The sequence below is a fragment of the Lupinus angustifolius genome, unplaced genomic scaffold, assembly GCF_001865875.1.
Source record: "Lupinus angustifolius cultivar Tanjil unplaced genomic scaffold, LupAngTanjil_v1.0 Scaffold_42_77, whole genome shotgun sequence".
In the NCBI taxonomy this organism is placed as follows: domain Eukaryota; kingdom Viridiplantae; phylum Streptophyta; class Magnoliopsida; order Fabales; family Fabaceae; genus Lupinus; species Lupinus angustifolius.
Window position 1 is genome coordinate 192 of NW_017721752.1, and position 12,344 is coordinate 12,535.

Sequence of the window (12,344 nt, forward strand, 5' to 3'; positions counted from 1 at the left end):
GAGTATCTACATATGCAAATATTGCACATAAAGATGACTATGGTTACAATAGTGAAGTTGATTTACTATCTGTATCATCAAATCATAATATAGATGAATGGATACTTGACACTGGTTGTTCCTACTACATGACGCCAAACAGAGAATGGTTCACCAAATACAGGACAAATAATTTTGGTTTTGTGTATCTCGGAAATAATAAAGCATGTGAAATTATTGTTATGGGAGAACTCAGAATTGTGATGGATCATGGTGTAGTAAAGACGTTATGTGAGGTTAGGCACATACTAGATTTGAAGAAGAATTTGGTTTCAATGGGGACATTGCAGGCCAAAGGATTTAGCTATAGAGCTGATGAGGACAGTGATATTCTTCGAGTATGCAAAAGTGCTCTGACTGTGATGAAGAGTAAAAGGACTGGTGGGAACACTTACAAGTTGTAAGGGAGAACACTTGTAGGTGGAGTTGTTGGAGTGGCTGAAGAGATCTCAGTAGATTTAGACCATGGTGCTACAAAATTATGGCACATGCGTTTGGGACACATGAGTGTGCGTGGTAGAACTATGCAAAAGAGGACTATTGAGGGGAGTCAGCAAATTCAAGCTAGATTTGTGCAAGTATTGTGTGCTTGGAAAACAGACACGAGTTAGTTTCAAGGTTGTCCAACACAGAACTCGAAGCATTCTAGATTATGTCCACACTGATGTATGGGGACCCACTCAGGAACCATCCCTAGGAGGTTCTAGGTATTTTGTTACTTTCGTTGATGACTTTTCTCGCAAGGTCTGGGTATATTTTCTAAAGCATGAAGTCTTTGTCAAGTCCAAGGTTTGGAAGGCAGAGATAGAGAACCAGACTGGTAGGAAAATCAAATACATGAGGTCACAAAATGGTACGGATTACAAAAACTCACAGTTTCAGAACTTCTGTGAGGAACATGGCATTCAGAGACACTTTTCAGTGAAGAAGACTCTTGAGCAGAATGGTGTTGCAGAGAGGATGAATATAACTCTTACAGAGAGGGCCAAATGTATGAGACTGAATGCTGAACTTTTCAAAGGATTTTGGACAGAGGCACTTAGTATGGCATGTTTTGTCATCAATAGATCACCACGGGCTTTATTGGATGGTAAAGTTGTTGAAGAAGTATGGACATGTAACCTAGTCAATTATAATGTGTTACACATATTTGGTTGTCCTACTTATGTACATGTACCTAGTAATGAACAATCTAAACTTAATCCTAAGTCAAAGAGGTGTATCTTCATTGGATATACCAAAGATGTGAAATGGTTCAAGTTCTGGGATCCATTTTCCAGAAAGGTGGTGTTGAGCAGAGATGTAGTGTTTGATGAGGATTTCATGATGAAACAGTCAATTTTGATATAGGTGCCCATGCCAAATAGAGAGACTTTGGGATCAAATATGAGTCCAATGAGCAATGAAATGGTTCACGTGAATAAAGGCAAGGAACCATGCACTAGTTCAAGTCAAGAACATGATGATTCTCAGGTGGAGAGTTCAAGTGTGCAGGAGTATCTACTTGTTAGAGACAGGGATAGACGTCCTGTCAAACCTCTAGAGAGATATGACTTTGAGGATATGGCTTCAGTTGCTCTCCATATCAATTCAGGAGATCCATGTAGCTTTCAAGAGGCTATAAACAGCCACGAGAAAGAACAATGGATAAGTGCCATGATGGAGGAGATGAAGTCTTTACATAAGAATCAAACTTGGGAGCTTGTTCCAGAAGTCTTTACATAAGAATCAAACTTGGGAGCTTGTTCCATTGCTCCAGACAAGCGTGCAGTTGGCTGCAAGTGAGTGTACAAGAGGAATCCATTAGTATCAGAAAAAGATGGGGAAAAGTTCAAGACTTGTCTTGTAGCAAAAGGGTATTCATAGCAGAAGGATATCAACTACAATGAGATTTTATCCATAGTGGTGAGACACACTTCTATCAGGGTAGTGCTTGCCTTGGTAGCCAACTGAGATATGCACTTAAAACAGATGGATGTGAAGACTGCCTTTCTCCATGGTGAATTAGAGGAGAAAATTTACATGACACAACTAGAGGGGTTCAGTGCAGCTGGACAGAGTCACTTGGTTTGCAAGTTGAATAAGTCTCTATAAGGGTTGAAGCAGCCTCCTAGGCAGTGGTTCAAGCGGTTTGACACTTATATGTTGAAGCTTGGTTATAAGCGTTGTGAGTATGATTGTTGTGTTTATGTCAAAAGCCTTGACAATGGTTCTTTTATTTTTCTGTTACTTTATGTTGATGATATGTTGATTGCTGCTAATCATTTGAGTGATATCAATGAGCTGAAAGTCATGCTAGGTAAGGAGTTTGACATGAAAGATTTAGGGGATGCTAGGAAGATTCTTGGGATGAAGATTCACAGGGATAAGAGAGCTAGAAAACTATGGCTCTCTCAACAAAGCTATGTTGAAAAGATCTTAGAAAGATTTGATATGAGCAATGCTAAAGTAGTAAGCACTTCATTGGCAAATTACTTCAAGCTTTCCCTAGATCAGTGTCCAAAGACATATGAAGATAAGAAATATATGTCAAAGGTTCCATATGCCAGTGCAGTGAGTTGCTTGATGTATGATATGATTTGTACTAGACCGGACTTGACACAAGCAGTTAGTCAAGTATGTAAGTACATGTCGAAACTAGGGAAGCAACATTAGGAAGCAGTCAAATGGATTTTCACATATTTCAAGGGGACTACAGGTCTCGGTATCATGTTTGGCAGCCAACAAAGTAAGCCTTAAGCTATTGGTTATGTTGATTCGGACTATGCAGGAGACTTGGATGATAGAAGGTCCACAACGAAGTTTGTCTTCACCCTTGCAGGTAGACCAATTATGTGGAGATCATCAGTTCAGTCTGTTTGTTATGTCCACAACTGAAGCAGAGTACATGGCAGCTGGTGAAGCTTCTAAGGAAGCCCTATGGCTTATGCGGCTGGTAAATGAGTTAGGCATTTAGCAAGGTGGAGTTCCGCTACATTGTGACAGTCAGAGAGCTATCTTCTTGGCAAAGAACCAGATGTATCATGCTAGGACCAAACATATTGATGTGAGATTTCACAAGATCAGAGAGTTGGTAGCTTGTGAGCAGATACTATTGTAGAAGGTTCACACTTCAGAAAATGCAGTTGATATGTTAACCAAACTAGTTACCATGGACAAGTTCAGGCATTGCCTGAGCTTGCTAAACATTAACTAATGCTGGATTATGGTGCCCCCCCCCCATGGCGGAAGATGGAGATTCATGATATTCGTCAATGTGGAGATTGTTGTGCAATGACTCATATCTCTAGATAACAACAATACAAGTTATGGGCTTGGACTGATGTAAAAGGTTGGGGTAGAGGGTTATATATTTATGTTATGTAAACCTAATGTAACAAGAGGAAGAATAGTTAAACACTAATCCTAATTTTCTAATAATATATAGTGGTAGTCGCTCAACGCTCTCGGGGATGTAGGCATAATTGGCTGAATCTCGTTACCAAATCTCTTGTGTTATTCTATTGTCTCTATACTCTTTACTATTTGATTGTTCGTTTGTTCCAACAAACATTTTCCAAAATAATATAAAATATTAATTTATGTCTTTTATAAAAAAAATCAATTAATTAACTCATTTTGATTGGTTTGGTACATCATTAAGGACATCAATGGGTATAGGAGATCTTCATCATTCATGTTATCCCTGTCCCAAAATAATTATGTCTTTATATTCCAAATCAATCAAATTCTACTAAGTAGTATAAAAAAATTATTTTCGGTTTTTCTAATGATATTTTATAATTGGATTAGGACACAAATGACACATGTAATTTTTCATTCCTTAAACAATGTATGCCTTTTTTGAACAACATTAGCAAGGGAATAAGTAACTTATGCATTTATAAATGCATGTTTACTAATGTGCAAAAAGAAAATTTACTACATCATCAAACAAAAGGTTGATAGTGAAAAGAGATCAATTGTTACCTTTCTTTGCGATTCTCTAAAAACCGAGCCATTGATGCTCTACGTGCATGAGGGAAGCTTACTGAAAATGCGGGAAAAAAGAGAGAAGATAAATTGTTATTTATCACAATACAATTACATAAAAAGGAATAAACTCAATCGCATGGTTCTATGATGAGTGGAATCATTCTGACATTTTATGTAAGGAAAATGATATTTCCTCTTAAATGTGTGCATCAACTCGTAATCATCATATTCATCTAAACCAAGAGTAAGATATATAGCACACATTATTTTTAGATGTTTTTGTGTTCTAAATTAATGGGGGTATGATCCAAAAGGGATTCTTCATTAATATTTAAAATTCAACATAAATTTCTACTGAGCAGCACATATAACATACAAGTTCTTACCTGGCTGAACCTTTTTTGCTGCAGCAGATCCTACAGAACCAACATTAGGAGACTCCAAATGGTTTCTAGGGGTAGCTAAAGGGTTTGGAAGTGGTGAGGGAGAGAATTGGCTTATAATAAAACCATCATCTTTGGAATGCATAGAACTTGGTAGCTGCAATTTGTCTATGGAAACTGGCATGTCCCTAGTTGCATTAGACCCATTTCCAGCCAACAACATGATAGCATTGGCCTGATACATGAAAATTGTATATTAAAAAAGTAAAAGACCAATGTAAATATTATCACAATTGAGACATATTATGAACAAGAGCATAGTTATCCAAAAAAATAAGTGAGTAGTTATTCGTATAACAATAATTGACCGAACAACTTTTCATTTTATATATAAAACTAAAGTTGTTGTATACATAAAACATTTCCTTAATGTGCATAAGAGAAAATAAGAAGTGAGAAAGAAAGAGGTGAGAAAGAGAAAGAAGAGAAATAGAGTAGATTTTAGTAATGTTTGGTACAAGAGAAAAATGAGAGAAAATGAATAGAAAGAGATATTTTATTCTCTTTCTCTTTTGTTTGGTTGAATAGAAAATGAGAACAGAGATGATGTTATGATTCAAATGACAAAAATGTCCCTAATAATATTTAGAACTAAAAAGTAGAGAAAAAATTAAAGGACATTTATGTCATTGCATGCCAAAATTTCATCTCCTCCCACTTTCCCACCAAACGAGGAGAGAAAGTTTTTTGTGTGGGACCCACATACTTTTTAGTCTCTCTTCAAAACCAAACAAGAGAAATTTACATTTTCTCTTCAAACTCTCTCTCACCATTTTCTCTCCACTCTAACTCTCCTCTGCCAAAGAGAGGCTAAGAAAATTCTTTACCTTCTCAGGAGATATGTCATCATAAACACATACTGAACCAGCATAAAAAATAGTCATCTGAGCATTAGGGCAAGTAGATGAATTCCTACAAAGAAACTCAAATTTCAGTCTATTCTACTCCACATTGTTCAATGAAATCATACTCGTAGTAGTTATAATGAGTATTACTATATCTTCAGTGATATACAAAATATAAACTTTTCATACTTTCAAATTTATAATACCTGAATTCAGTTGAGCCAACAATGGAATTTCTAGATGGAAGATGAGACACTGAGGCTATATGTGAGACTCCTCCAAGAGAATGTGGTTTTATGGCTGCATTGACCATATTCTGTCTAAAAGTAGCTAGATTAGATTGGAGAACAACACTGGCTTGTTTTGATTGGTTGTAGATTGAAAATAATCTTTGTTCCTGAGGGCTAGCAGATTTAGCATTAAAATTCTGCATCTGCAAAAGATGTGCTGTAATTATTCCATGTTGGTTACTTGCTTGCTTGTCTCCGATCCCTTTATTCTACATAATTAGTAGGTAATAAATTAAAGGAAAATTAGTTGTGGAACCAAATCACCAAATGTATAAAATGTTGTATTTGTGATTTAAAACTTAATATTTCCATATTTTCTCTAAATTGTATAAATTGAAACCTTCCATGTATTAGTAGAGAATCCCTTATAATTAAGGAGTCAATGTGCATAATGAGTTAAGGTAGAACATTAATGTTAATACAAATATTTATGCAAAACACTCCTTGTACTTCATCCCATATTCCCATATTACATTTGCTTTGCATAAGTATTTGTTTTTCAAAGCAAAAACTAAAGATGGATAAGTACAAGGTGATTTGCATAAATATTTGTATTTAATGGAAAACATGTAATTTCGAATAGCGCGAAATAATATTTATTGGCTGAGTCACGATGATGTCATTCTCTTTAAGACGTTTCATGGTATTGTCAAAATTGTGCAAGGAAATTATCAACCACGTCGTCTCTAGGATAAAACAGTTCAGTTTTCTGTTATTCGATTTCTTATTGCACTATAAGAATCAATCTCGAATACACCTACACTTTGGCTATCAGTGTCAATTCTCGAAATTCTCACAGTATGACTACATGTGCTAATTCTTTTCCCACAATACCAGTGTTGTTGGAACCGGACCGGACCGGACGGTCCGACCGGTCTGACCGCTGACCGGACTTGAAAACGGTCATGGTTTGCCGTTTTAACCGAATGAGAGTTGGACCGCTTTGAACCGGAAAAAATCCGGTCCGACCATGTTTAACCCGGTTAAACCGGATTAACCCGGGAAGTAAACCGGACGGCTCACTTAAAAATAAAAAAAATGGGACAATGTTCTAATATTTTGTTTTACTACGGTCCAAAAAAGAGTTGGACCGCTTTGAACCGGAAAAAATCCGGTCCGACCATGTTTAACCCGGTTAAACCGGATTAACCCGGGAAGTAAACCGGACGGCTCACTTAAAAATAAAAAAAATGGGACAATGTTCTAATATTTTGTTTTACTACGATCCAAAAAAGATAAAGGGGTATTTTTTCAATATAATTATACATAATTATTAATTATATAAAGTTTTACATTTATATATAACTATATATTTATAAATAAAAATTATTAATTATGTACGAAATCACCCGGTCAAACCGGACGGTTTAACCGTTTAAACCTAATACGGGACCTCTGCCGGTTTGACGTCCGGCTCGGGTTTCACAACACTGCACAATACTGACTATCAATACCAGTTCTCGAAATTCCTACAATTTGGTTGATTGTGTCAATTCTTAAGTGACACAGAAAGAAAATGAGAGAATATATGTTGTTGAAATGCTTCGATGAAAAGTTATGAGGAAGAAAGAAGAAGTTGAATGAAATCGTATTCAACTTGGGACGAGTTATGATGAGGGGAGGAGACATCTATTTATAGCTTGATGCTTCGAACGACTCCCTCATCCGACAGCTAGATTAGGTGGTAAATCCCACGATCCGATGATAGAAAATCTTACCACCCGCATCCTCTCCTATCTAGACTGAGTCTTGATCATCGCACGGTCCAAGCCCTAAGGCCCCAAAAAATAAAATAAAATATATTTAAAAAGAAAGTTGGGTCCAAGCCCAATAGACGGCGGAGGTGATGGGGCGCGCGTGTGGAGGGGTTTTTGTTTGTTTGAGTCCTCACTCACTGACAAAACTCATTGTATCGCTTCAGACACACAGCAAAGTTGTAACTTAAGGTTTATAAAGTCTTTCAACTTCTCTCCTCCAATCAATATAAGGCTAAGAAATTTTTTTATATCACAACCCAAAAAATCACCATAAATAAGCATATTAATGTACATTAAAACCATATTAAAAATATCATTTTTCAATAATTTCCAACAAAACGTTATTAACATCACACGTAATTTAATATGGTTTGACCCTCTTACCTATGCCTTCACATGAGTATATATTAAATTCATTATAAATAGCATTACAAATACAACTTTTACATGGATAACCCCCTCTAGCTCCCAACAGCTATAATATTTGTGGACAAAGTTACAAACCCTCACCACACAATTTTAATGGACAACATTGCAAACCCTCCACCATAAAATTATTCACATTTCCTTCTCCATCATTCATGTACTTCTCTTGTTACTCTTCTAACACAGGACATGAAGGTTGAAAGCCAAAGCTTCAAACCAACACGCCACTTAGGAGCAGGCATCATTCTTATAATTTTACCCATTCCTCATATAAGTATTTATGACCTAGAAGAACTTACTTGAGAAGTAACATTACGTGCTCTCCAATAAATATTTATTACATTTTAAGTTCCCTATTTTAAATAAATCGTTGTCATACATGCCATGCATATTTTTCATCTATCTTACCTATTTATTGAATATCTTTCACATATCTCAATATTAATTATGGGATATAACTCTACAAAATATGCAACCCTTAATAAGTTAATATCAATCTTCAAATAAGGAATCCGATGAAACCCTACAACAAAAACTATTTTAAAAGAAGAAACAAACCTGGATTTCACCTAAGAATTTATGGTTGGGAACAAAAGCATCTGCAGTTGACTTGGTCATGTGTCTATTTGAAGCTATTGGATGGAAAATAGTGTTTCTTGATCTATCTTCCTGAGTGGCCTTGGAGGAACACATTTGAGGAAGGGCAGAGACTTTGTTTGGGAATGAACGATGAGTTACTGCTTCTGCAAATAAGGCACCAAATTCCAAATGGTACATTAATGTAATTAATGGAGAAAACCTCAAATATAAGGAAAATGTTTTTACAACAAATGGATGACCCCTTTTGTTTTCCTTTTTTAGATGTATTTTCAAAGACATGGTATAAAATATGATATTCAAAATTTGTTAAGGAATATATAGAGTGTATGTGTATGTGATAAAAGTGACGAAAACAAATAGTTCATTAGTGCGGCTTCCAAACAATGAAACAGCATTTTGGTGATTGCTTTAAAGGTCATCTACACCTCAGAGGAATATTCTCATTATGGAAAGATTAATTAATAAAACCTACAAACAAACAAAACTGAGTCTGTTACAAACTATGGTTTTTCACACAAACATTGAGATGTGTAAGTGTAACCGTGTAACTAATGATTTTCATCTTATTTTAAACGTATTCAAGAAAATGCTCAGCAACTCATCTTAATCTTGTGTGGTATTTGTAAATCACTTTTATGTGATTGAAGGTGTGAAACTATATTCTCTATTACAACATATGTTCTACTTTCATAGATAGTGAAAAAAGCTCTAAGCAAATACAAAACTTTACAGGTTTCATAATTCCATCATTTGCAAAATCGAATAAGCGAACAGTTTCTTGCATTAGTAAAAGGAAAAAAAATGATATAAAAATCCTCCAACCTGGGTCGTTTAGCTTATGAGTAGCACCCTCGTTCATGGTACCAGCACCATTTTTGGAACTCCCACCGAAAAACCCAGACTTCATATTGGATAAATATCACAGCCACAAATATTTGTACCTAGTTTGTTTGAATTATAACATACTAGGATTAAGAACAAAACAGATATACAGCGTGCAATGAATGGAGAAGAAGAACGTGAGAAAGCATGTATATGTATAGAGTGAGAAAAAGGAGTGTCGTGAAACATGGAAATGTTTGATGAAGAAAATGAATTTAACGTGAGTGGTGAGGCAGTGAGGAACCACGTGCGCCATCCAACTCAGTCACGCTTCGACCTACTCTTGCCGCTTCTTAGACAGGCTACAAGACAAAAATAAATGTTGAGTTTAGCCGGGGCATATATCTAGCAATAGCGGTTAATTATATTATTCTCTATCAATTAAATTTTAAAATATAATAATAAAAATAATTTACTTTTTATTTTTAAAATTTTATTTATAGTTTTGTAATAATATTTGATTAATTTGAGATAGAGAATGAATCACTCACAAAGGACATTTAATTTAAAAAATTATAAAAACATATATTCTTACATTTTAGTGGTACCCGATAGTTAGGATAATGGAGAGGCAAGTACTTTAAAAAAAATGCAATTTCTAACAATACAATTTATTCTTTTGATTATAATAAAATTGCACTAAAAACTATTACCAAAGCATGCAGTTGTTTCTTCATTAATGAAAGAGGATACTTCTTCACGGACAAGGATTCTCTGTCCCGAAATATTCATGTCCACATGTACCTAGCCAATAAAATTACATAGAGTAATATGAAAATATTAATTTATATTATTATAATATATTTTTTATTTAAATTAAATATTTTAATTGGACAATAACACCGAGTGGGATGGGAATGAGAACAGTTGATCCCTTGCACTTTTTCACAGTTGAGGATCTAATCCTAGAAGTATAATTGGCTTAGTAGGTGTTGTTCAATTGTAAAGTTTTTTTATAATGAGTGGAATGTTTATGTCCTACACAGTTATTTATATTTCATTATAGTGTATATTATGTATTTGTATTAATTCTATTTAAAAATAAATAATAATTAATATATCGAATTATACGCTATCATTAGTGTAGAACATTTTACATCATTAATGTATATATATTAATATCTTTAGATATAGTCATCTCTTTAATATTTAATATAGTAATTTTATTTAAAAATTAATAATAATTAATATATAAATTATTGATGATATGATCATAGTATACAATTTTCTCATTTTTTAATACTGATTTTAAATCATAGTATACAATAGTAAATTTACAATTTTCTCATTTTAACACTCATAGTATACAATAAATTTTTTACTATCAAACTCGTTAATAAGAAAATATATTTTATATTACTAGTAATATTTAATGATGTTTAGGGTTAGATTAGTTAATTATTGATATATTTAAAGTATTCATTTTTCTATAATCAAATTTTTAATGAATTAACATAATGAAGTATTTATTATTATAAATAGGCGTTTCTAATTGGGTGGCGCTTTTTTATCGGTACATTATTTGATCATATATTAGTTAGGAATAATTGTTATAATGCGATCTTTAGTATATGCAGTGTTAAATGAACAGTTGTTTTATTCTGCCTTAACGATGTATTATTTAATCTAGTTGACTATGAGGTGATTTTGTACAAGAGTTAAATATGAAGATTCAACTGGCCCGTTAAAATGATTGATTCTTCAATTATGGATGGTCGTAACATTTAATAGTAACTAGATATTATTTAATGATTTTATAGAATGTTCATGTGTGTTTCTTGTTAATGATTTTATTAATGATACTTGGTATTTTACCCATATTTGCAGTATGGAAAATTGAATAGGCTTTTTTAATTCATAATTGATTAGGCTGTTTTGCGTTGACGATGATAAGTGTGTTTTAACTTCTACAAGTTAAATCCATTATTCTTCTGTTATAAGAAATGTAGTTGCTTAATCTCTCTCTATATATATAATCGACAAATGAGGATTTTCAACCATTAGAATTATTATAAAAGAGACAAAAACAAGATCTTTGGAAGTAATAAGAAAAAAATGTATTCACTAGTGTATTAATTTTTAATTCTATCATGTATTATTCACCATTAATATTTAATCATTATTAACTTTTTTAAAAATATTATAAATAAATAGTAAATATCTTAATATTGTCACTATATAAATATTATACTAGTAATACCTTTTACTTATTCCCGCAATCACAAGCAAAATGACCCAACTTCTCATGGTTGTAATGTTTAAGCTTTAGCCCATATCATTCCACTATTCCTCCTCTTTTGTGGTTGTACTTGATTCTCTTAATGCAGAACAAGATTTGTGTTCTTCTAAATTCATCTCTGCTTGAAGTTTGAATGCATAGATTTATGTTCTAACTGTTAATGATTTCCTAATTCATTTTATTGTTTCAATCAAATTACGTAGCTATTTACTATATTAGGGTAATGTTTAAAATAAATCTTTGGTTTTAGAAAATATATGATGAAGTCAACATGATATTTCTTATAAGCGGAGAAGAAGGAAAAAATTAGGTTATCAGATTAGTCTATTCCACACATTCAAATTATTTAAAACGTGACTATACAATCTTTTTTTTATAATAAGAGCTACTTTAATTTCATTCTTAATGCATTCATTTTTTAATTCTATATTGTTTAATGTTTATTCGTCCAACACAACATTCTCGTATTGTTACATGAAATCTATTTTTTTATTGATATTTTATCTTTTAATATCCAGCCAATATAACATAGCATGTCTTATAGCCGTGCTGAGAACTTTCCCTTAAGTTTGAGCGATACAATTTTATTACAAATGATGACACCTTTATTATCACTCAGTTATTTCATCTAACCCGCTTGGATCATATGGTTCACATATTAGTCAATTTTTCCATCATCTTATATGATTTGACACAAGATACCTAAATAAAACTTTATTCCTAAAAAGATCATGACAAGGTTTTTTTTAAAAAGCCAGTTTGACTTGATAAAATATACTTTATATTATCTAAAATGCATATTAAACTTAGAAAATTAATGTATTCAATTATATTAAATATTAATTTTT

General features: G+C 33.1%; 1 protein-coding gene across 1 annotated transcript; it reads right to left on the bottom strand.

The window, feature by feature from the left end:
- Positions 1–4,008: 4,008 nt before the first annotated feature.
- On the bottom strand, positions 4,009–9,347 carry LOC109338796 (protein TIFY 6B-like; the record flags this gene model as incomplete). Its single annotated transcript, XM_019576109.1, has 6 exons — positions 9,198–9,347; positions 8,334–8,518; positions 5,509–5,801; positions 5,285–5,369; positions 4,401–4,632; positions 4,009–4,069 (listed from the first exon to the last, which is right to left on the bottom strand). Coding segments are annotated over exons 1-6 (941 nt in total), but the record flags the coding sequence as incomplete, so codon positions are not given.
- Positions 9,348–12,344: the final 2,997 nt, after the last annotated feature.